At 36.2% G+C, this 26,464-nt stretch overlaps 1 protein-coding gene across 2 annotated transcripts in view; it reads left to right on the top strand.

The window, feature by feature from the left end:
- Positions 1-22,271, top strand: part of TRIM24 (tripartite motif containing 24) — a 92,858-nt gene extending 70,587 nt beyond the window's left edge. The window contains exons 9-19 of one of the 2 annotated variants that reach the window (XM_040643957.1): positions 118-284; positions 5,272-5,445; positions 8,760-8,933; positions 11,071-11,206; positions 12,687-12,759; positions 14,352-14,520; positions 16,787-17,115; positions 17,909-18,041; positions 19,048-19,122; positions 20,366-20,515; positions 21,328-22,271. In XM_040643957.1, coding sequence (XP_040499891.1) covers positions 118-284; positions 5,272-5,445; positions 8,760-8,933; positions 11,071-11,206; positions 12,687-12,759; positions 14,352-14,520; positions 16,787-17,115; positions 17,909-18,041; positions 19,048-19,122; positions 20,366-20,515; positions 21,328-21,537 — 1,790 coding nt within the window. In that variant the 3' untranslated portion in view covers positions 21,538-22,271. Of the gene's footprint in view, positions 1-117; positions 387-5,271; positions 5,446-8,759; positions 8,934-11,070; positions 11,207-12,686; positions 12,760-14,351; positions 14,521-16,786; positions 17,116-17,908; positions 18,042-19,047; positions 19,123-20,365; positions 20,516-21,327 lie in introns of both variants that reach the window. The other variant, XM_040643956.1, reaches the window with a different exon arrangement.
- Positions 22,272-26,464: the final 4,193 nt, after the last annotated feature.

Raw genomic sequence — 26,464 nt, 5'->3', positions numbered from 1 at the left:
GAGTGTTTCTGAGACCAAAAAATTTCTTGGCAATTTGAAGTTCAGCAAAAATAGCCTTACAAAATACAGTATTTCACTGTCCAAAACTTTAGAACTTAACTTTTTCTCTCTGATTAGGTTCTTTAGTAATTGAAGATAAAGAGAGTCAGCCACAAATGCCTAAGCAGAATCCTGTCGTGGAACAGAATTCACAGCCACCAGGTGGTTTATCTTCAAACCAGTTATCCAAGTTTCCAACACAGATCAGCCTAGCTCAATTACGACTCCAGCATATGCAGCAACAGGTAATGGCTCAGAGGCAACAGGTGCAACGGAGGCCAGCACCTGTGGGTTTACCAAACCCTAGAATGCAGGGGCCCATCCAGCAACCTTCCATCTCTCATCAGGTAAATTTGGAAGCAGGCCTGTCCTAACTTAGATAATTATAGTACAGTTGTATTCAGCATCTCTTAAAATAACCAAGACATCTGTCATCTATGATATAAATATATGAACTTATAAAAATTTATCAAAAGTATCCCTGATTTAACTGCTAGTTTTTAGTCCTTCTCAAAAAGGAACTGGTTTATTTAGCTGGTACAACTATTTTCATCTACTCTTTGTTGTCTTCAAATTACAACCGAGGATAAATGATTGCATTCCTAAACAACCCACGCCTGTTGCTGATGGTAAATTTGTGTATCTGTAACTCATCATTCCTGTATTAATGCTTCAGAATGGTTCATACTTCAGTTATCTGGTCTTTGTGGGGATGCAGTGTTTAGGAAAACCGCAACATGTGTTAGAAATGAGGGTAAAACAATAGAAAAGGGTTGGGGAATGGTTCACTAGAAATCTCCCTTCTTCAGACTCTATTTCTGGGCAGGTATTCCATGAACCATTCTTATTTTTACTAGATATGAAGTATTCCATTTACTTTTAATCTGATTTTTGAAGATAAGTTTATATGCTCTGTTATAAGGGTTTCACTGTCCTGCCGGGCATACTTAATAAAAGTTTTCAGGAATGTAAAGTCTAATTAATTCACACCAACTGTTATTTACAGTTACATTTATTTATTAATTTATACTCTTCCTATTTCTGAGAAGGATTTGAAGTGGTATACTTCAAATGGATTGACACAAATGAATGAAATGGAACAGGGTTTAATAAGAATCAAAGTGTGCAGAACTAGGCTAAGAATCCTATTACTTGAGAACAAAACTTAGATCAGAATTTTTTTTCAACCAAAGAAAACAAGAAACAGATATAATATCTATATTACTTGATAAAAAGGAAACATGCCAGTTAACTAGGGAAGAAACTCTTTGCTAGTATTTTTCTAGCACTAAGAGGAATGTGTAATATGGTTCTTTATGAAAACAATTAAATGGCATAATAGTATTTTTTGTAGCAATTTTACAAAACATGGCACTAGTCTTCATAGGGCTCTTACTTCAACCCTGAATAAAGTTATGGACATGGGTAGATCCTGATTTTGTTAAGTTGCTTCTGTGAAGACCTAAAGCAATTTATTTCAGACTTATGGCTTTCTAGTAATTTGATTAAGAAGGCATGTCAAATCCAAGGGAATATTAATATACCCAGTAGATTTCACTGGAAGTAATTAACAAAGAATATAAGAGGTCTTTGGTGAGTGCTCCATGGAAAAAGACTTGTACACTTTAGATACCAGGAGCACAACTGACAGAGTTGGAATTTTAAGAAAATTGAGGAATAATTTTGTCATTACCTTTGCAGACTGATACACTGCAGGTAGACTTCAAAGAGTACCAAAAGATTTCTAAAGATAAATTTGAAAAGAAGAGAGAGTTGAGTGCTTACTGCTAAGCACTTGCATGATTAATATTTTTTTTTTTTAAAGATTTTATTTATTTATTTGACAGAGATAGAGACAGCCAGCGAGAGAGGGAACACAAGCAGGGGGAGTGGGAGAGGAAGAAGCAGGCTCATAGCGGAAGAGCCTGATGTGGGACTCGATCCCGGAACGCCGGGATCACGCCCTGAGCTGAAGGCAGACGCTCAACCGCTGTGCCACCCAGGCGCCCCTGCATGATTAATATTTATCTTAAGTGCCTGGGAGATAGAAAAGTGTTCTTTATTTAAGTTTATTAACATGAAAAAAGGATATATTCATTATTTGCATTAATTGCCTTTTCACTAAGAAGTAAGGAACTGAGGCAGTTAGTAGATACTATGTAACTTGGTCCCTCTATCATTGTTATTTATAAGCAGTGACAAAATGATCTCTGAGCCTTTGGCCTACTTATCTCAGAAATTTGCTTTTGATCTTATTTTTCGTCTCTAGGATTTACTGCTATATGATCTGTATAATACACAGTCTCTACTATGAAACCTAATTTCCCCTCTTAGAAATAAAGTAATTTTCACATCTTTTGGTCATTTCCTCACACAGTATTGTTTTTCTGCTACTCTCAATAACTCCTGAATCTTCTTCATCCTCTCATCTCTCATTTTTATGTGTTCTTTGCCAAATACTCAAACATTTTTCACTCATCAATTTGTCCTCCTCCATAAGCTTTTACACTGCTCTGCCTAGCTATCTACTTAGTTTTCTGTCAGTTTATTTATATGGAACTGTGGGAAAGTGCCCATCTATAAGGAGGCTGTGTGTGCCTCTGGCTTTGTGGGTATGCTCAAATCGTACTCTACATCTGTCCATAGGACACAGGTAAATTTAAAAGGCCTACTTCTAAAAATTGCTTACATGAGAGTTCCTTATTTCTTCTTCCTCTGAGTGTTAACCATGTAGTCTGCATGGTTAAAGAGTTGTGTGATGTGGAGGTAGGATACAGAACTAAGTGCTACAAACTTGATAGACTGTGCATCTGTTTATTCAGCAATATGCAGTCTACTCCAGTGGACAGATCGCAGGTTGTCACCTATCTTATTTTATACATAATTCACAGCAAGGGTTCTCACTCCTGAGTCAGATTTACTGCTGTGGAGATACTCTTATTCATATATATATACATTAATTTTCCTGAACAGTGGATGAATGTTAGAAGGACATCTGCTATCCTTCAGGGTTATTATGCACAGTTGGGAACTACTGACCTAGAATACAACCAAAACCTATAATCATAAAGGTCCTTAGAGTGAGAGTGAGGATAATGATGTTTATATGTCAGTTTGCTTAAATGCTCAGTTATTTCTCTAGTCTCTTTTTTCCTTCTGCATCTTCCTTGCAAATTAGTTGATTCCATTTAATTAAAGTAGCACTGCTTTTGCTTTTTTTCTTACGCTCAGAACTAGTTCCTAGCTTTAGTCTTCAAAGTTGCCTCCCCTGTCTAACACAATCAACTCTAACAGTTTAGGAGAGAGGGGAAAAATCACCTCACATCTTACCAAACTGAGCTCCTTGATGGTAGGGTTGACATCCACTCTGACACCGATTTCTCAGAGTACATTATTCTAGCATCAAGTGTCATTTCTTGACTGTATCAATGTATAAATCTCAGTCTGGGTGGGGCTGTGAGAGTGGGGTAGCAAAGGACTAATGTAAGTTCCTTTATTCTCTTTTAAGGACCCTTTTGGATGATTTCCCACTTTTTAAAAAGTTATCTCTTAGATAAATTTAGGAGTTAATTCCCCAACTATTTTCTGTTTGTGTTTCTTCGATACAAAACCCTTCAAGTCACAAAACTTTAAAAATCGAAGAGAATTGCTATGGCTTCAGGCTTATGCTTCTGTACAGTTATGACATTTTCTCTACTATTTTTCTCTTCTTCACCTACAGAATTTCCCTTGATCTTGAGACAGTATCTAAATCTATTTTTCATTGGGTCCGTAACTGTAATTGCTGGCCACTCTTGAGAGTTACTGAGGGTGAACCCAGTGCCAGCTAATTTGTAAGAGAGGCGAAGGAGAAGCATTTACCCAGGAAAGGAGAGTAAATTTCACAAATGAGAAAGGAAAAGCAAAAATAGAGGGCAGGGTTACATTTTATAGTTGTCTTCCTTCAAAGGACCGAAAGTTAAGGTGCTGCTGCTTCAGCCCTACAAATTTCACGTTTGTCCCTTTGTGAATATGGAAACTTCCCTTTCTGAGAAGTTCTAATCATATACAGTTTAGAGAGCTAAAAATAAGTACTTGCTTTGCAGTAAGTTGCCAACCATAGAATTGGTTCACCACGAGACTGCAACTGGCATATAAGGTTACCTTTTTCTAGAACACTGGTCTCAATTTCCAGGGCTAACCTTTATGCACAAAGTAAGCTTGCCTCCCCAGCCCTTGCCCTGTCATGTAATGCACCAATGTTGTTCTTGAAGGATTTCCATTTGAAATCTATTTTCTTTTAGGGAAATTCATCTTCTCAGCTCTACTTAGTACCTTAATCAACCCCCAGCTACACACCAGCAGGTGTTTTGGTGATGTACTTTGGCGGAGTAGATCTGGATTAAAGCTCTAGTGCTGCCTTTTACTAGTTGTGTGACCTTTTTCAAGTTCTCTAAACTTTCTAGTGTTTAATGTCCTCATTTGTAAAATGAGGGAAAGGTAATAATGAAGTAACACATGTAAAATGCTAATCATAATGCCTGGCATATGGTTTGACCTCAGTAAGATCTAAAACTCATTAATTTTTAAATGATATTAATAACTATTTTCATTATTCATTATTTATTGGTTAAGAGTGCAGACCTTGGAGCCAGAGTGCTTGAGTTCTAGTTCCAGCTTTATCTTTTATTATCTTCATTAATCTGGGGCAGGTTATTTAAATTCTCTATACCTCGGTTTCCTTTTCTGTAAAATGAAGAGAATCCCTACCTCATAGTATTGTTGTGAAGATTAAATGAGTTAACTCATGTAAAGCCCTTAAAGCAGTACCTGGCATGTAACAGCTGCTCAGTAAATGCTACCAATTATTATTCTACCATCTCATTATTTTAGGAGATCTGAAGAGGGCGGTTCTTTGCAAAATGTAATCATCAGGGACTTAAAAGGATACCAAATACAAATTTTCCCTACTTCCTAATATGGCCTACATCTGGTCCTTTTGTAACCTACTTAAAGTTGGAAACCCCCCTCCCAAGGCTCTTTCCTAATAAAACTCTTCACATAGTTATATACATTTTGGAAGGCTGCCTCCTTCCCCCATATTTGTAGTATTAGTACTACCCATTATTGAAGTATTGATAAATTATTCATCTGTGACAGAGGTATTGTCTTTCTGTGAAAGTTACAGGGTTCTCTATAATTTGTCTTTCAAGAGATGATTGTCACTAAATTGGTTTAATTTCTTTCTTCCAGCAACCCCCTCCACGTTTGATAAATTTTCAAAATCACAGCCCCAAACCCAATGGACCAGTTCTTCCTCCACATCCTCAACAGCTGAGATATCCACCAAACCAGAACATGCCACGACAAGCAATAAAGCCCAACCCACTACAGATGGCTTTTTTGGCTCAACAGGCTATAAAACAGGTATATATATTTCCTTTCTTCAGCTTCTTGTTCTGCTTCTCTATTTTCAAATCACATTAAATTTATAGATAAAACAGTGATAAAACAAGAGCAAGGGTTTTTGTTTTTTTTTTTTCCCCTAGGATTTATTTATTTGAGAGAGAGAAAGCCTGTGAGTGGTGGGGAGGGACAGAGGGAGAAGGAGAGAGAATCCTCAAGCAGACTGCCTGATGAGCGTGGAGCCCGACGCAGGGCTCAGTCTCAGGAGCCTGAGATCATGACCTGAGCCGAAACCAAGGGCCTGGATGCTTAACTGACTGAACCACCCAGGCATCCCCTCTTTTTTTTTAATAAATGTGAGTTACCAAGTTTATTATACACAGACTTATAGAGACAAAGCTAAGAGAAAAGGTCTTGATATGTAATTGACAAGAGAAATCAAGCCACTTAGGTTGATATTGGAGTGAAGTCCCAGAATAATCAGTGAGTCATAGGTATGACTTCTGGCAATACTGATAGGTGTAGCTTTTAGCCAAGTTCATTAAGGCAGAAGTATTGTAACAAGTACAGGTTATGAGAGAACATAAACGAATCTTTAAATTGTTACAAGGAGACTTTGTAAAAACAAATTGACAGTTTTAATATGGGGTACATGTAAATATGATTGAGTTTAATGTTTACGGTTATATTAAATCTGGTAAAGTTTAATATTTATACTCTTAATATCTTCAGGTAAAAATATTTTTTAGATACGACATTACTTTTTAACAAGTAAAAGTTCTCTCTTTGTCTTCTCAAAGAACTTATGTCAACAGTCTTCCAGCTTAACACTTGTAGATTAATTTCAGTTTTCAGCTTTTTTGCCAAGACCAAAATAAGGAATATGATGCTATTTTCACAATTCTGTGACATTCATTTAATCAAATGATCTGAAAATTCTATTCTAAAAAATACACTGTGTGTGTGCGTGTGGTTATAATTAGTTTGGCTTTGCTGTAATATCACCAAACTTTCTTAAATAATATTTAATAAAAGTACTTTTAAATAAAAGTCATACCTCTCTCTATTTCATCAGTAGAGGGAGGTGCAAAGGGTCCAAGTGACAGTTTAGCCTTAAATTCTGTTTACTTTCCTAATAATTTTGTGACCTTGTTCAAGTTTAATCTTTTAAATGTCATTTGCCCCAACTATACATTGAGTACCTTGCAGAGTTGTGCTGAAACTGAATGCTAACATATACAGAAGCATCTAGCGCGTTCTGTCTACACAAATGTGTACTTTCTTTCTTCCTCATTTATTATTTTTAATGGGTAGATACACACTCTAAGAATGTTTTTTAAAATGTTTCCTGGTCAAAAATGTAAACATGAATGAATAAATGAACAAACTAGAAAATATAGTGGGGAACTGTAGCATACTTGCACAATGAGAATACTTTCAGTTATTGAGAAAATGCAGTAATCTATATGTGATTATGGTATGTGGGAAAAAATATGTTCTAGAATTTTTGTGGGGTATTATCTCATTTTTCTGGTTGTGTATTTGTTTTGTCATATGTATATGGCATATAGGTGATGTGCATATATATACATAATATGTATAAACCTGGAAGGATATACATTATCTGTAACTGTGATTATTCTGTGGGAGGGAAGGAGGATTAGGGTCCATAGAAAAAGAAGAAGATGGATTGGTGGATATGAGGGGTGGGTAGGTGGTGAAGAGGACATTCACAGGTTTCTTTACACAATTTTTTCAGTAAAGCATATAAATTAGATTTTTCAAAATTGGAATGCTGCTGACACTATCACTCTATATAATATAGTCTATATATAAACAACGTGTTTGGAGATTTTTTTTTTTCCCTTGCATAGTCTCGAGATACCTCTTAGTTGCTTTCCTTTTCCCCTGTATTTTATTATGAAAATTTTCAAACACAACAGATTGAAAGAGTTGTATAGGAGACAAATTGTTCTATTTGCCTGCTCAATTATTATTCCACATACCTATCTATTCATCCATCTATCATCAAGTGTTCGTATTTTTTGATTAGGTTTTGAAGTAAATTGTAGAGAGCATCATGGTTCATCTCTATACTTCTCATTCCTAGTATTCTCTTAGTTAATGTATTTATCTCAGCTTTTTTAGCATAAATGACGAAGACTTTCCTCAGATGCTTGTTGAGGTTTAATTATCGGTTCATATATAAGAAGTGAGTTAAAAAAAAAATCCTGAAAGCCTTCGTCTGGAGCTAATGTTTGATGATGGAGATTTCATGCTAGATTTAAGGCTGTGAGGCAGATTTATTGGGAGAATTCCTAGTGTTGCCATCTTTAAGTCTTCTTAGGCTGGTCCAGTTCCCAGAGGATCTTCCCGCCCTGTGCCTAAAATGCGGGGCCTGGCCGCTCCTTGAAGCCAGCGTGGTTCAGAAGAGTGGTGGGGGGGCAGTCTCAGAGTGTGAGGGAAGCTCAGCATTCAGTGTGAGTATGGTTTCTTAATATTCATTCTCAGTGCAGTACTTTTCTGCCTTCNNCTGAACCTGGTGCCTGTCAGTCAAATGACACTGTTTTACCTGTTTTAGAGAATAACCTTCCAGCCTTCATCTGTGGAGAAGGAGGAAGTCCATATTATCTTGGGGTAACTACAGGTAAAGTAGGAAAGGAACAGGAGCTTCAGTGCTCCTTAAACAGACTCTCAACAGATTGTCCTGTTTTCAGCCCCAGATTCACCACTCATGCTTCTAATTTCCAAGCCTTTGGGGTTCTGCAATATATGTTGACTTGCTTCTCTGTTTTCCCCACGGCCAGCTTAGGTTTCAGCTTTATCAAATTGACCAAGTGGTTTGCTGTTTGTCCAGCTTCTCTCCAGCTTCCACAATGGGATTTCTGTCTTCTTTCCTATGTTCTTTGAGTCAAAAGCCTTTTTAAAAAATTCCCCTTAACTATTACTTTAGTTTCAGATGTCTTGGGTAGGGACAGAAGAAAATGTGGTGTTTAGCCCTCCATCTTTACCTCAAAGTTGCTGTCTGTGTGTATATTTCTTTTCCAGTATATATAAGCTTTCCAAGATGGGGTCTTAAGGTTTTTCTGGTGCATACTGTTTTCTGGTTAAAAAAATCAGTGCTTTTTATTTTTTATTTTTGGACAGGATTAATGAAAACTATATATGCCTGTCCATCTCCTTCCCCCCCCCCCGCCTTTCAATTCAAATTATAGTTGAATTCACATAGCAGAACGTGTCTTCTGCTTTGTTTTGTGACAAAGGAACAGGGATTAGTTGGACATTTTATGTTTGGCCTGCTGATGGACAACCTTTCTCCTCTCTTGTTACCGTAGTGGCAGATCAGCAGTGGGCAGGCTGCCGCATCAACTGCCAACAGCACATCCTCTACTCCTTCTAGTCCTACCATTACTAGTGCAGCAGGATATGATGCAAAGGCTTTCGGTTCACCTATGATTGATTTGAGCTCACCGGTGGGAGGTTCTTATAATCTTCCTTCTCTTCCAGATGTAAGTATACACAAAATTTATACTAAGAATGTTTGGAAAATTTTAAGTGAACTTAGGTCTGGTAAAAGGCTTGAGTTAGTCAGATTATAGGTTGTGTGTTTGGTTTTAGAAGTTATTTTTATTCTTTAGAAATATAACAGCAGGAAAAATAAAAAGATGCTAAGCACTTATACTATAGAACATCTTTCACAGCACTGCAGTTGAAGGTGTCTGTAAATGAATAATTATAGTGATGGACTAGGGAAAGAAGGGAAGTAAGGATCTGGGAAAAGGTACTGGAAAGGTTATTTGCTGGAATGTGCTATATTAGAATAAGATTGGTGGAGGGAGACTAGAATCGAAGGCATTAGAAGAGGTGGAGACAAGTTTAACAATGGAAATGAAAACATTTTCTCCCAGATCATACTGGCCAGTGCAGAATTATGTCTGATTTATTTTATATTTTAATTAAATACATGTACTTGCTATCTTTGTCAATATGACTTTTTAAAAAATCTTTTCCAGAGGCAGAAAACACAACATTCTATAGACAGACTTCCAAGTATAAGTCGATACTTATTTCACCTTATCTTACCCTATAAGGTTAGGTAATTGTGACACAAACATTAAAAACTGATAAGAAATACCTTGTCAGATCGTAAAATAATTTTTTAAATTTTCATTTATTTGGTTTTTCAAGTCACTAAAATCAACTAATATTTCCTAATAGTTGCATCGTTAACGTTACCAGAGTTAATTTTTAAAATAATTGCATATACTTTAAATAGGTAAAAGTACATGTATTTTTCATACATAGATAGTATATAGGAAAACTTCTTTTGTCTCATTCCTGTAATTTTATTTTAGCTTTCAGGATTACCTTGCAATGTAAATAACTTTTCTTACACTAAGATCCAGTAGATCCAGTCACATACCAGTGTGTTTTACACTGAAAAGTATTGGCCAAGGTATTGCTAAAAGAATATTAAACATAAATGACCCTGTGTACTTACCCCCTACCCTAAAGAGGACCCACAGAAATAGAATTGTCCTTCTGTTTTCCGTGCAGTCCTCAGATACAGGTGACCCTTTGTCTCCCAGCCTCGCTCAACTGGAATTCTTTATCTGAACCATAGAATAAAGAAGCTGATTTGAGTGACCATTTTCTCAGTCCCCTCAAAGATGGTTCATAACTAGCACCATTCTAGATGGAGACTTGAAAAGTAAACTCATCATACACAGTCTGTGCCCTGGACAGTAGGACTTACGTTTCTTGTAGAATCCTGGTTGAGAAAGGCTGGAACTATGTTAGAGAATTGAACTTGATTTTAATCACAAAGACATTTTGGGGAAATAAATGGTCTATTTAAGCATGAAAGGTATTTGCTTCTAAAGAATTAAAGTCTTATTCAGTAGCAATTTATCAGTATTTTAGCCAAGCAGTCAATTAAGAAAGAAGTGTTTCCTTTATACCGGTTACATTAAAGCAAGAATCTAGAAAGAATCCATTCCTCCTACCAAATAGTAGTAATGTACTTAAGTGAGGTTAAGTGTTCTAGAAATGTGATATGTGTAGGCCTACTTGATCTATGTAGTGCATACCAGAGCACCAGTTCTCAGTGTGAACCAAAGACATGGGGGTCAGAGGCTCCACAAGGTCCTTCCTTTGTAAGGCCAGATTTTCTTCATATTCTTCAACCAAAACCACACGTCACAACAGATTGTGTGCAGAAGCAGATATAAGAATTCAGTTGGCTGTTAGTAAACCAGACACTAAAGAGGTTTGCTAAAATGTGAAACTGTGCTGTTTTTCTCATCAACTTTTTTTTTATTGGCTACCTTTTGTTATTTTTAAATAAGTATTTTTTTTTGTTTCAATTTTTACGGCTGTGAATAACATATGATACTCCTTTATCCTTGCTCATTACTTCTGAAATAGTATGTCCTCAGCATATTTACCAAGATGGAACGTTAAGAAGAATGAAAGCCTTTTTCAAGAATGTTTATGGGGAAAATATGCATCAGAACTCCTCAATTAGGATATTTACATATTTTATTATTTGATAGTAATTAAACTACTAAAAGTTTTCTATTAAATTTAAAGTAGCTGTTAACTTGTAAAGTCAGGATGCCATGAAATAATTTCTTTTCTTATAAGATTGACTGTTCAAGTACTATTATGCTGGACAATATTGTGAGGAAAGATACTAGTATAGATCATGGCCAGCCAAGACCACCCTCAAACAGAACCGTCCAGTCACCAAATTCATCAGTGCCATCTCCAGGCCTTGCAGGTAAAGTGGGCTTCTTTTGATTTTGTGAGTGTTGTCCCATTTTTTACTCTACTTGTAATGACTCCCCCCGCCCCTTTTCGTTGTAAGATTAAAATGAATCTGAGTTTTTGGCACTATTTACAATTAGTATACTTTCAACGTGGGAAGCAAAGGTTAACCTCTGTACCTTTTCAATTTCAATAAAGCTTACAGGCATTAGAGCATTCCCAGGAGGAAATTAGTATTATACATTCTCTTTTTGATGAGTTTGCCTGTGTCGTGGTCTCTTTTGGGATGTAAGTTGCTTAGGGTCAAAGTTTATCAGTGTCAGTCACTTCTTGGTGGTTTTGTTTGGTATTAATGTTTGAAAAGTTTTAACATACCTACTCATTTCCTTTAAGAGAGAAGCACTCTACTACCTACTCCCAGAGACCTGGACAAAATAGGTGCCTTAGAACAAAATACGGAAGGAGGAGAATTTCTTAAGTCATTCACCAGTCACACAGATGTAATCAGGCAGTTACACAACTTAAAAGGAGACGCTTATTTAAAACATAAACAAACTTGAAATACAAACAAAGTGGAAGAACACTGTTGACAAAATATGGCAGAGAAACTGTTTAATTATAAAACAAGTTTGTACAAATAAATAAGGAGAGTACTCAGTATTGCCAAAGGGCATGAGTAAATAAGTCCCTGAAGTGGAAATACAAATGGCCAGTAACTTGGGGGATTCAGTCTCACTAGTGGTCATTAAAAATATCAAAACAAGATATAATTTATAACTGTTGAATTAGCAAAGACTTAAATAGTGAAAATACTCATTGACAAGAATGTGATAAGAGAAGTACTCTGATACATAGCTGGCAGGAGTATAAGTTGACAAACATTTCTGGAAACCATTTTTACAGTATCACTAAAGCTGACATTTATCCATTGCTGACTCTTTGTTAGGCATTGGACAGAGGATCTTAAATGCATTGCCTAGTAGAATATTTGTTTCAGTATCTGCATTCATTGGTCTGTGCGGCTTGCTTTCTTGGACTGCTTTTATATCAGCACTTATCACTTTTTATTGTCTTCTGTAGCTTTCACTGATGCTAGTGTCCTCACTGAGATTTTACCCTGGTTACTTTAACATTGGACATTTGACAGTGTTTGGAAACCTTTTTGATTGTCACACCCTGCGTGGGAAATATGGAGGGATAACATCTAATAACTAGTAGAGGCCAGGGACGCTGCTAAACATCTTAACAATGCACAGACAGCCCCCCGCCCCCAACAAAGAATTACCTAGCCTAAAATGCCAGCAGTACTGAGGTTGAGTACCCCTGCTAGTCTAAGGGAGTTACTAGACTTTGCTGGAGTCCCAACAACTGCTTATTGTTTTATATAATTTCATTGTGTTCTAGTTTCAAGGTAGTATTAAGTGAGCACATTCAGTAGGAATTTAATACATAATTATTCATTTTATGAATGTGAATGATTTCCTCCTCTTCAGGACCTGTTACTATGACTAGTGTACACCCCCCAATACGTTCACCTAGTGCCTCCAGCGTTGGGAGCCGAGGAAGGTAAACTGACTTAAGCTTATTCTCTCATATATACAATCTCTGATTAGATTTCTCTTGACAATGCTCCAGTATGCTCTTGGTACTCAATACATTTTGAACAACTTCCTTTATTTTTAACTTTTAAATTAAAATGTTAATAATTATTATATATTAATTTGATAAACTAATGGGTCAAGTAAATAAATTGCAGTTTTGTCTTTTAAAGATACAGAAATTGGGGTGGGGAGGTAATATGTTGAAAATAAGAAAATACATTTGACTTTAGCCTAATAGCAAGGAAAATTTAAATGAAGCAGGTATCACATACTGTACTATATAGGAATATGTACAAATACAAGCTGGGAGGGGGAGAAATGATAACTTTATTCAAACTTCAGTGTTCTCTGACTTTTTTAATGGCCAAACATTAATTCTGCTTTAAAATAAATAAACTCATAGTAGTTGAAATTCTGTCTTAGCTTACTGCTTTGCTCGTCTACTTCTTAGGCTTGCAAATTTCTCCTAGATAATGAACCCAGTTCTTAACTTGCCTAATCATATGGAAGAAGCATTCTCTGAAGAGAAAAAGGTTGCCTTTAATCCTATGAGAACATAGTGGCTCTCTGTAAAAGGTTTTGTCCCACTACACTTTTATTTTTTTTTTTATTTTTTTTTTTTTTTGATATCAAATTCATTTTCTTTTTTTTTTTTTTTTTTTTTTTTTAAATGATTTTTTATTATATTATGTTAGTCACCATACAGTACATCCCCGGTTTCCGATGTAAGGCTCGATGATTCATTAGTTGTGTATAACACCCAGTGCACCATGCAATACGTGCCCTCCTTACTACCCATCACCGGTCTATCCCATTCCCCCACCCCCCTCCCCTCTGAAGTCCTCAGTTTGTTTCTCATAGTCCATAGTCTCTCATGTTTCATTCCCCCTTCTGATTACCCCCCCTTTCTTTATCCCTTTCTTCCCCTACCGATCATCCTAGTTCTTATGTTCCATAGATGAGAGAAATCATATGATAGTTGTCTTTCTCTGCTTGACTTATTTCACTTAGCATTATCTCCTCCAGTGCTGTCCATGTTGTAGCAAATGTTGAGAACTCGTTCTTTCTGATAGCTGAGTTGTCCCACTACACTTTTAAATAGCAGAACACCAATAACTTGTGTCTCTAGTTAATTGTCTTCACACTTTGTGACAGTAAATCGTTAATGTGAGCCCAGAGTCTCTTTGTCACTGACTAGAGAAGGAAATGGGAAAGCCTAAAGAGAAGATGCTAGTTCTAAGATATTGAATCTGGCTGCTCCGTCGTAGAGCCTCAGAATATTGAAGTCAGTTTTCTTTTAACTCAGGTTTTTATTTAAATGTCTTTCTAGAAGTATAATGTAGCTATTTAGATAGGCTAATATGGAAAGCATTTTTTATACACGAAGCTGTTTTAGGTATAGCAGTTGCACTTTGGTTATGTATCATTTATTGATAAGGGAGCATAGTGACCATTGCTGTGAAGATACAGCATTATTCCTGAAAGCTGTTGTTACACTTTGTCTTGAGATACTTTAGGTAGAATTCTTTGATTTTTTTTTTTTTCCCTTTCTTATAGCTCTGGCTCTTCCAGCAAGCCAGCAGGAGCTGATTCTACACACAAAGTCCCAGTGGTCATGTTGGAGCCAATCCGAATAAAACAGGAAAACAGTGGACCACCTGAAAATTATGATTTTCCTGTTGTTATAGTGAAACAAGAATCAGATGAAGAATCTAGGCCTCAAAATGTAATTATATTAATTTGGGGGATACTGTGCCTATTTGGGGGATAGGATGAAAGAAACTTTAAAATAGCAGATAGGTTAAAAATGTTATATTTGAAAACCAGGAAATAGTCAACTTCAAAGTTGAAAAAGTTGAGGAAATCTCTCAGTAAATTAAAAGAAAAAGATGGATGGAAAACAGGGAGAAGAGTTTGAAAAATAAGGGGCTCAAATAAGGAGGTTGGGCATTTGAGTAAAACACATGGAAGATAATTGCCCAAAAAATAATACAAGGAAACTTACTATAACTGAAAAGCATGAGCATCTGAGTTGAAAGGGCCCACCAAGTACCAGAACATTAAATGAAAAAAGGACTTAAGTTATACTATCATCGGTTTCAGGATACCAAGATTCTAAAAGCTTCCAAATGGAAAAAAATACACCTTATACAAAGGATCAGACATCATAATGGCACCAAGTCCTCAAAAGGGAAACTTGATTCTGAAAGATAGTAGGGAAATACCAAAATTGTGAGGGAAAAATATTTTATAGCCAGAATTCTGTACCCAGGCAAATGATCAATCATGTGTAAAGATTAAGCATTTCAGACATGCGTGCAGGGTCTCAGGAATTTAAATTCTCATGCACTCATTCTCAGATATTTGAGAATATGCTTCATCAAAAATGGAGTGAACCAAGAAGGCGTAAGATCTCAGAAATGGGATCTAACACAGAAAAGAGTAGTTCCCAGTACAACAACTTCTCTAGTACACCACGTAGCAGAGGACGGAAGACTCCGTGGGGATATATGTAAGGGCAAAAATATGTTTGGCAGTATTAAGAAGCATTTTATTACCCTACTGGAGGTTGTGAGAGTGACTTTAGAGATAGTGACCTAGAAAAGTAAGCAAATGAAAGAAAGAAAGGGAGGGAGGGAGAAAGAATTGAATCAGTAAAAACAGAAAGACAAAAAAGGCAGTGTAGTCACAGTACATTCTGTGGTTATGTAAAGAACAATATTTATAGTCCTAATGATACAAACACACACCTGTATTACACAAATTTAACTAAAATCTAGATGTAATCAGGATATAACCTGTACGGATTTAACCAAAAATTGATTTTTCAGGATACTTAACCAGTGCAGCAGTGATACTGACTTGGAATAGATGTTGGCCATAAAGTTATACTGGTACCTAACAACTTAAAAAAGTAAATAAAAGATAAATAAATCAGTGCTTAATGAAGCATTAAGAGGGTGGCATGAATGGCGTGTGTGTGTGGGGAGAGGATGGAGAGGCAGGAAGGAAAAATCTAATCTTCCATACTGAGGAATATATATACATATATTTAAAACTGAAAATATGTTTAAAATTGAAAATCTGGGGAGCTTCGGTGGCTTAGTTGGTTAAGCCTATGCCTTCGGCTCGGGTCATGATCTCAGGGTCCTTGGGATCCAGCCCTGCATTGGGCTTCCTGCTCAGGCTGCTTCTCCCTCTCCCTCTGATCCTCCTCCGCACTTGTGCTCTCTCTCTCTATCTCACATAAATAAATAATATCTTTTAAAAAATAAAAACTTTAAAAATAAATAAAATTGAAAGTCAGAAATTACAGCATAAGAATATCATTTAAAAATGAATAGCAAAAGAAAAAGTTAAATAATTTGAAAATAATTTACTCCAAGGAATGAGATTATATAATCATGCTTTTAACTAAATCTACATTTATTACTTTGAAAATTTTTTTAAAAGTTTAAAGGAGATAACGGATTTTGTCATTGATCTAAAATTTTTTCTACCCTAGGCCCCAACATAAAATTTAGGTTCATCTTGAAGTTATTAATGGCTCCTGCAGAAGTGAAATTCTAGGATTTAAAGCACTATACTTTTCTATGAATGATAAAAATTCAACAGTAGGCATAGTTTGTGTCTGAGTATAATTTGAACTAATAGCTCAGTGTATTTACAATTCATATGGTTGATTCTCCACTGCCCACCTATTCTCCCATTTCTGTAGCTGTCAGCAAATAAAAAGATTTATCTTATATTATCCACACTCCCTTTCTGCTGATTGTCTGTTTCGATGATAGTTTTTAGTAGAGGTTCATGTCTTCTTTACCACTGGGGTCTCTTAAACAGCAGTAAACCTCTTGTTCTCTTACATATTCACAGACCCTTTTGAAGTAACCAGGTGCCTGTGAGAGAGGAGTCTACAGTCCAAAATTGCAATAGCACAAATAAAGAATATCAATTTTGAGAAATAACACATACTTAACTTCTTTCCATTGCAGACCAACTATCCAAGAAGCATACTCACCTCCCTGCTCTTAAATAGCAGTCAGAGCTCTGCCTCTGAGGAGTCTGTGCTAAGGTCAGATGCCCCTGATAGCACAGGAGATCAACCTGGGCTTCACCAGGAAAGTTCCTCAAATGGAAAGTCGGACTGGCTAGCTGCCTCCCAGAAGTCACCCCTTCATGTCGGAGAGACCAGGAAAGAGGATGACCCCAACGAGGACTGGTGTGCAGTTTGTCAGAATGGAGGGGAACTCCTGTGCTGTGAGAAGTGTCCCAAAGTATTTCATCTTTCTTGTCATGTGCCCACTTTGGCAAATTTTCCAAGGTAAGATGGTCCTTGCTTCCCTTTCCCACATTCTTTCACTATAAATAACAATCACTGATCACTGTAACATAAAACCTTAGAAACATAAAAAAAAGTCCACTTTGCACAAGTGCATACTCCAAAACCTTCAACATAGGGTTTTTAAGACTGCTTCCCATTCCGTGCACATCTCTCAAAAACCTAGTCTGTTAAAGAGAGAAGAAAAAAAAAATAGCCAGCTACCCCAAAGAACAGTGATCCTTATGCATAATAATTGCCACAGTTATTGCATCCTGTTTGCTAGGCACTGAACTGTATCATTTACAAATATCTCAAGTCCATTTTCAAACCAACCCTGTGAGATGCCGCTGCCGCTGAACAGCAGCCATTGGGTTGATCTCTTTAGTTCTTCAAAAGCTGTACTTTTTACATTTTAATTTCACATTTAAAGTTGCAAGAATAGTACCAAGAGCATTTCTTTTTCGTGAATCATTTTGGGGAAAATGCCAGTTTTGCCTCACATCTGCCATAAATTAATTTGTGTGTTTGTTTTAAGTGTTTATTTCGCATATGCGTTTCATGCCTCTTTGGACTAATATTTACCACTTTGACCCTCGCGTTGTATTCCTGCTGTTAAGCTCTCCCAGCGTGGTGCCGTGTACAAGGAGTTACGCATGCAGTAAATCCTCAGTGATTAAAATTCATGCCAAACAGATCTCTATGATAGATGGAGTGGAGGAGGTGGGAGAGGGAGATGTTCAGCGAAGAGAGAAACAATGCATTAGGAATTCAGAAATACTTTATCCCCCAACAGCGGAGAATGGATTTGCACTTTCTGCAGAGACTTATCTAAACCAGAAGTTGAGTATGATTGTGATGCTCCCAGTCACAACTCAGAAAAAAAGAAAACCGAAGGCCTTGTTAAATTAACACCAATAGATAAAAGGGTAAGTTTTTTTTGAACATTTCTAACCTAGACTGTTAGGGGTTTTTTTGTTAAATGGGTATTATTGTAATATAGGCGTGCCTTTCATTAATCAAACTTTATACTGACCTCTTTTTTCTTTAGTTTTTCCACAAGAGTATAGGAATCTTAAATACTATAACTTGTAACTTTTTTGGTTAAAAAAAAAATCACAGTACTGTCTATACATTTTCTAGAAGCTTTAAAGGACTGTACTTGAACGAGGTGAAACATGTATCCTCTATGTGGTCTAGAATTTTAGTCTATCTTTAGTAAATTTGTTTTATTTCTACTGTAAATAAGTTTTCTTGCTAATTTGTTGAGAACTGTCACCAGAGATGGGCTTTTCTATTTTTCTGGAAATAATTCCATTCTTTTACCAGATGGTACTGGGTTTATACCTCAAAGCCAGCTAATAAAGTTAACTGTAATTGACATTTAAAGCTACTACGTCAACACTTCTTTAGTAGTAAAGAAGTTCTTTGCTAACTTATTAAAACAATCAGTATGAAAGTTACTGTGCAAGAGGGGGCCAAAACACACACTGCCAGTGCTACACAACCCCTCAGCAGAGAAGTAGCCAAATGCATGGATCGCACCATGTGCATTCAGAGAGGCAGCCTGAGGACTGGACACACCATAGAAATGGGTCCCTCTCTGGATCTCTTAACATACATATACTCTTCTTCGTTGACTATTAATAATCCAATATGTAAATTGGAGAGATAAGTGGAAATTTGTTTTTAAAGAGCTTCAGATAGGTTTCTCATGATACTGCTTTTTGTTCCTGTAAGAACTGCTCTCATATATCACATACCCCCCATGTGACCAGTAAGTGACTGAAGAGATCAAAACTCTTAAGTATTGATATTTTTCTGGTATTCATCTGGTTTTAATTTTTATTGTATTTTGAGACCTTTGACATTGGTATTAAAAATAAGCTGTGACTTCATTACCTTATTAATATTTTTATTTATTTTTTTGCTTAGAAGTGTGAACGCCTACTTTTATTTCTTTACTGCCATGAAATGAGCCTGGCTTTTCAAGATCCAGTTCCTCTAACTGTAAGTATTAACATCATTTTAACATTTAACATTAACATTTAACATCATTTAACATTTTAACATTGCATTTTTACGTAGTAGGATGATTTTTGTTGTTTTTTAGAGCATGACAAGTAGGGGTTAGGAGGTGGTATAGAGAATCTTTTTTTTTTTTTTAAAGATTTTATTTATTTATTTGACAGAGACAGCCAGCGAGAGAGGGAACACAAGCAGGGGGAGTGGGAGAGGAAGAAGCAGGCTTCCAGCGGAGGAGCCTGATGTGGGGCTCGATCCCATAACGCCGGGATCACGCCCTGAGCCGAAGGCAGACGCTTAACGACTGCGCTACCCAGGCGTCCCTGGTATAGAGAATCTTAAGCAGACTTCATGCCTGGTGCAGGGCTCAGTCTCATGACCCTGAGATCATGACCTGAGCCAAAATCAAGAGTTGGACACGCAACTCACCCAGCCACCCAGGCGCCCCACACGGGATGATTTTTTTAAACTTGATTTATGAGAATGTAGTTTCTCTACCATTCTTTTTTTTTTTTTTTTTTAAAGATTTTATTTATTTATTCGACAGAGATAGAGACAGCCAGCGAGAGAGGGAACACAAGCAGGGGGAGTGGGAGAGGAAGAAGCAGGCTCATAGCAGAAGAGCCTGATGTGGGGCTCGATCCCACAAAGCCAGGATCACGCCCTGAGCTGAAGGCAGATGCTTAACCACTGTGCCACCCAGGCGCCCCTCTACCATTCTTTAATAGTCAGTTTCCTATATCTAAATCAAATCTTAAAGCTTTATTTACACCAGTGGAATGCTTTGATCTTGAATACACTTTGATGTTCACAAATTGGCCCCAAACTTGTATTCATTTCTCATATATTCTTCTCAACTCATGTATTTTACGTACTATTCTCTGGAATGATTTCTATTAATTGTTTCTCTCTCAGGAGACTTTAGGCATATATCCTAAGCTATTGGGGAAAAACTTATAATTTGAGATAAAGACTCCTGAAATTCTTTGTACATATTTTGATTTATATAGGTACAGACTTCAAGTATTAAGTAAACTTGTAACAATAGAGGAAGGTAGGTGTGTGTGTGTGTGTACCACAGGTTTGCTGTAGGTTTCTTTATCAATAACAAAATAGTACACGGAAAAGCAGTGAGAACAATCTGAATTTTATTATCCTGCTTGTAGAATTTATTTAGGACAGGTAGAATTTAGTCATTTTTATTATAGCATCTCATTTATTTTGAAAGGTGCCTGATTATTACAGAATAATAAAAAATCCAATGGACTTGTCAACTATCAAGAAGAGACTACAAGAAGATTATTCCATGTACACAAAGCCTGAAGATTTTGTAGCTGATTTTAGACTGATCTTTCAAAACTGTGCTGAATTCAATGAGGTAAGAGGAAAAAGCAAAAAAAAAAGAGAGAAAAAAACAGCAATGGGAAAGTAATATTAAACCAAACACTTTATCAACAAAAGAGATGAAGATCTATGATAGCATAAATTTCTAGAAGTTGCAAGTTTGTCAGGGAATGAAAGGTAATTAAAAAGATTGTATCCACATTCCTATTCAAAGGTTTATTATATGATAAGTGGAAATGCTGGCAACTTGAAAACAATTTTAGAAAATATTTTTATCTAGAAGCATCCTTTGTCATTCCTATCTTTATTTCTTAAAATATGGCACTTCCAGACTAAAGTATTCTTGATGTTGATCTTGAAATATTAAGGATGTGGTCTAAATAGCTCTGATGTTTAAATTTTCTCTGTTTTTGATCTGTCAGTTTATCTAAACATCTGTCAGACTTACAGCCTTTTATTGATGGCTTGTTCTCTGTACTGGTTACTTGTTCCAGAGATCCACATTTCATTTAATTTTCTTTAAAAAAAAAAACACCTGTTCCATGATTCTATGATTATGGCATCTCTTCGATAATCTCAATTTGGTAATACAGTCATATGGCTATCACTACCTTATAGAAAAATCCAGATGATTCCAAGCCTTTTATTTACTTTCTTGACCTTCTCTAGACTTTGTCTAGCCCCAGACTATTATTTACTTTATATCGGTGATGATGCATAAACGTTTTCCCAAAACTTGAGTTAAAAGAGAACAAAATGTGAGAAATTTACTTTTTTTTATTGACTGCTGACTGTTTAAAATATTGGTGTTTGTTTTTAATTCATATTTTTATTTTTATCCAACAGCCTGATTCAGAAGTAGCCAATGCTGGTATAAAACTTGAAAGCTATTTTGAAGAACTTCTAAAGAACCTTTATCCAGAGAAAAGGTTTCCTAAACTAGAATTCAGGAATGAATCAGAAGATAATAAATTTAGTGATGACTCAGATGATGACTTTGTACAGCCCCGGAAGAAACGCCTCAAAAGCATAGAGGAACGCCAGTTGCTTAAATAAGCAACACCATTGGCGTGTGCTGGTTTTTAGATTTTTTTGTTTTTGTTTTTAAAAAACATTTTGTTGGTAATTTTAACATCATTACAAAAAAAGAGTTTGTGACCACTCTGATCTGTAAGTTTTTGATGTTTACTAGATTTTGATTTCCTTAATAAACCATTTCTTTTAATCTTCTTATTAAGAAAGAAAAAGGGAAGGAAGGAAAGGAGTAAAAGGAAGGGAGAAGAGAGGGAGGAAGGAGAAAGGAAGAAAGAAGCATCAACAACAAAAAGACATTCTTCCCACTTCTTGGATTTCAAAACTACAATTTGGAGTGATAGCAACTATAGAAAGGAAATAGAGTATGTATGAACTCTGAAGTTGAACATTTAATGTGGTTTGGGTGTGTGCATTAATCCATTTTTAGAAAATACCACTGCCCATTAATAATGGCCCAACTGTGAGTTTAGGTGTTTGGTACTTAAGAACAGTACTCCATGAACAAGAGTGGTAATAAGAGTTCTATCCTAGAAAGCTGACTGGTGCAACAAAAAAGTAGATTAGATGCTATTAAGAAGGCACCTAACAGTATATCATGTAAGATGGCAACTGTATTAAAGAAAAAGCAGGAAAACAAATGTTTGATTTTTGTTTTGTTTTTTCCTTGTCTGTAGAGGTGTTTGGTATAGCAGGTGTTCAAAGCCATTTTTCGTACATTTCTAAATATAACTTCTTCCACTGAGGAAGTAAGTGTACACTTGTTTGGTTTGCTGTGTGTCCCTGTGTGGTTTGTTGTTTGCTTTTTAACTGTGCAGGTGATCCTTTTATAACAAGATTCATTGTTTGCAGTATGGCTGTTAGTGGAACTACCCAGAACATGAAATACAGCAGTGTGCGCCATGTTTGATGTGAGGATTCTTCAACACATACCCTAATGGGCATTAAATATAAGTTCCCCTGAAAGGGACTAGTTTTGTCGTTTTCATCTTTCTTTATAATTTGGAATAAAAATGTGTTGTGGAATTTGGGAGCAGGAAGTTGGAGGGAATTACAATGAAAATTTAATTTTTTCCGAAGCTTCTGTTTCCTGTTTTTAAAAGTCAGAACCTGAAATCGAATCTTTTATCTGACTTGATTTTGAATTTCATTTTCATTCTCCTGATAAAGGTACAAAAGACCCATCTTCTGAGAGTAAGCATAATGTTATTAATGAGCCATACCTCACTAGTTAAACTGAATTCATTTATTCCTTTTGCTTGTTCAGTGTCAAAGAAGGAAACTAAGATGGAAGGAAAAATTGTGCCATTTGCTAATCTAACATTTGACAAAATATTTACACATGAAGTTTTTCAAAGTAACCTTTATAAAACATTCATTGAGGAAATTTTTAGGTTGATAGAATAAAAATAAGGCTGGGCTGAAAGAACCTTAGTCGTCTTTGGATGGTATCGTCTCCCATGAATTACACGTAGAGGACTTGCTTTTTTCCAGAAGGCGTTACTTTTTTAAATGGCCAGTTTGAAAATATCCTGTGGCTAATTCATTGGGTTTTCATATATTGCTAAAGATAAAATATGAGAAAATTTAGGAACAGTAGCTTCTCATCGTAGATTTAGGCCTTGTCTATAATATGTCACTTATTAATAGTTAAAAAGTCTTAATCACTTTTCCAAATATGTGTTTCAGAATAGTTGTATTATTGTGGATATGCATTTGACATTTATTCTCCAAAGGCTGAACAAATTTGGTAACAGTGCATATACCATTTAATTGTCTTTTTTTTTTTTTTTTTTTTTTTTTTTTTTTTTGCTCTAGCATTTTTAGCACAGCAGCTGTGGAGATTTTGCTAGTAAGTTTATTGTTGGTATCTCAGAATGCTGTTCTTCTGACCATTTGTTCTTCCATACTTATAAAACAGCAACACAGATAAATTTTGAAGAGGATCACAAAGGGAAATAGCACTTAAAGGAGAAAAAATATATAATTTCTTAAATGCATCTGAGCCAGAATTTCTAGTATCATGCCCAAAACTTTCAGTTATATTTAGTCATAATAATCTTTAAAAAACAGTATTTCGCTTTTACCATTTTTTGCTGATTGAAAAGGTAGTTAAGAACCATCTTTCCTATAATCATACATAATGTAAATTACATTAAAACTAGGTGTTTCTCTCTCCAAAACAGCCTTTTCATTATGGTCTTTAAGATTAAAGTCCTGTGACCTTATTAACAAGCACCTGTGTGCCTGGGTGGAGCCCAGCTAAGTAGTTCTTAAATTCTAATAGATAAGGTATAAGGTGAGCCTCACTGTATCCCATGCTCATTTAGAGAGCATCCTCCAAAAAATTCAGTGTGATTCAAGCAAACTTGACCTAACTTAAAACACTCCAGTGTTTACCTGTGATCAAAAACTCCAGATTTCCTTCTGGATTTGGAACCACAGCCCAGTGTCATAGATGCAAGACCCTGTAATGCTAAATGTGATCACCTGATGACGTCTTTGGCCAGGGCTTGTGAATTGAACAGACCATGTGGGAGCTAGGATTTACCTAATTTTGGCTTATCAAAAGCTTTCCCATGTATCAAGCATCTGATCTTTCTGACATAAGGCAATAATAATATATTCAGAATACACTTGTACACGAGCATCTGGCAATGCAATTATGTTGTCCTTTCAATTAACAGGCCTTGCTTATCTGTTCTGAATGAAGGGGAAAGAAGTTGGATGTGCTAAAAGGAAAATGTCCTCTTCCCTTGGTAGTTTTACTTGCTTTTCCAAGCTAAAGAACAGGCTCCACATTTTACCCCTACACCATAGTATAAATGCAATATAACTTAGGAAAACTTTCACACAGATTCACTCCACAATCAGAAGGGTGAGTATGCAGTTGATTGATTGCTCCATTTATGAATTTGCATTTCAAATTCCTATGTTGTTACGGTGCTTAAACTTTTAAATTTCGGTTCCATGGACAGACTAGTTAGACAATTAAAAGAACTCTTTCTTTTGCTGAGGCCTGATCCATAAATTAATGTGAATCCCTAAAGTTGTTACATGTGAGCAAAAGGTTTTTAGATGTAAATAGAAGATGTGCTTATTTTCTATTATGAATGAGAGAAATTGAGTGATCTGATTGGTTATTATGGACATGACCATGAGTTCAACCATCCAATTTCTTATGGAAGCCCTCCTTTTAAATAATGTGTACATATTTTTTAAAGTATTTTATAACTCATGTAAATTAATGGTTGATATCTTTTTGCATATATTGCCCTTTCATCTTGGGTGTGAATTTAGTAAGTCATAATTCACGTGGTGGTAGCTCAAGTTCCTTAGAATAATGCGGGCCAATCAGACCACCGATTACTCTCCCTGCAAAGATTTGCTTGTTGTGAAGGACATCATAGGCAGTAGTCTTTGCTGTTGTTTGGTCTCTGTTTTCTAAAATGGGGGGGGGGGGCAACTGGTGCTTTGATTTTTAATAAAAATTAGCTTTGATGGATTTTTACTGTGAATGTTTTACCACAAGGAATTTTAATGGAAAAATTATTGTGTGTCATTTAGTAGAGTCTTACCTAGTTTGAATTTCTCTTCATTACTACCTTTGTGTGTTCCTCTAAAAAAGTGTTACATATAGGGATGAGCTACTAGTCTGTAAATAATAGGAAAACTTTCTTAAAAATTCTAACATAATGCATTTCACCAGCCTTATAAGCAAAAAATAATTTACAAACAGGAAGGGGGTGATAACTTTAGTTGCTGGTTCCCATCCCCCTCAAAGTAGGAAAACCAAAAATGTCATGAAAAATTCTCCTTGTCTAAAACCTGTTGGAAGAGGAGGAGAAGACGGAGTAGGGACTTTTACAGATCACTTTGAAAGTTTACCTATGTTAATTTCACATATAAACTTTAGAAAGTTTTGATTCTCAGAAATTACAGCTGTTTTTAAAACTCACTATTAGATGTGGCACCTGGGTGGCTCAGTAGGTTGGGCAACCGGCTCTTGGCTCTTGATTTTGGCTCAGGTCATGATCTCAGGGTCCTGGGATCGGGCTCTGCACTCAGTGGGGAGTCTGCTTGAGGATTCTTTCTCTCCCTCTGCCCCCCCCCCACTCACACGTGCTCCCTCCCTCAAATCTTTAAAACTCACTATTGGATATTTAATAGATCTTACTTTGATAGGGCTGGGAATAGCCTTCTGTTTGATTCTTGAGTTTTTATGTAAAATAATTAAGGGCTGTTTTTAAAAGGGTTCAAATTAGGACTTACCTAAAAATTGCAAGCTAAACATTTAGCAAAACTCTCTTTCCCATATTTTCAAATGTAGAGGTGGAAGAAAGTCTAACGTTCTCTGCCATGTATCAGGATACATGAATTCCTTACCCATGTTCTCTAATGCCTTTAAGCCTAAGACAAATGCAACAGAAAATTCAGTCCAGAATCTTTTCATTACTAATGGTTAAAGCCAAGTTATTGTTTTGGGGGGAGTGGATAGAATATATAGATCAACCAGGGTTATGCATTTCTCACCCTTGGAATGGGAATGTATGGGCCTGAGAGGTGGCATTTCTGCAAAGAAAATCAGGGTGTTAGGAGCAAAGAGGAAGAATGGCAACAAGAATGAGGCACCATGCTTTAACAATAATGCTGGTTCTCTAATTGATTTTAGGGATTTATCGATGAAGGTATATGCTAAGAAAGCCCAAAATACAGAAAGTCTAAAATAAAGGTTTCAGCATTCATATTATAGGATGAGTTTTTGCCATTGTAGATGATGCTTTAAAGAGACTTAAATCTGGGGCGCCTGGGTGGCTCAGTCGGTTAAGTATCTGCCTTCGGCTCAGGTCATGATTCTGGGGTTCTGGATCAAGCCCTGCTTTGGGCTCCCTACTCAGCAGGAAATCTGCTTCTCCCTAATATCTTTAAAAAAAAATATTTTTTAAAGAGA

This window comes from Ursus maritimus, unplaced genomic scaffold, assembly GCF_017311325.1.
Source record: "Ursus maritimus isolate PB19 unplaced genomic scaffold, ASM1731132v1 scaffold_3, whole genome shotgun sequence".
Classification (NCBI taxonomy): Eukaryota; Metazoa; Chordata; class Mammalia; order Carnivora; family Ursidae; genus Ursus; species Ursus maritimus.
This window is presented reverse-complemented; position numbering and strand designations above follow the sequence as displayed.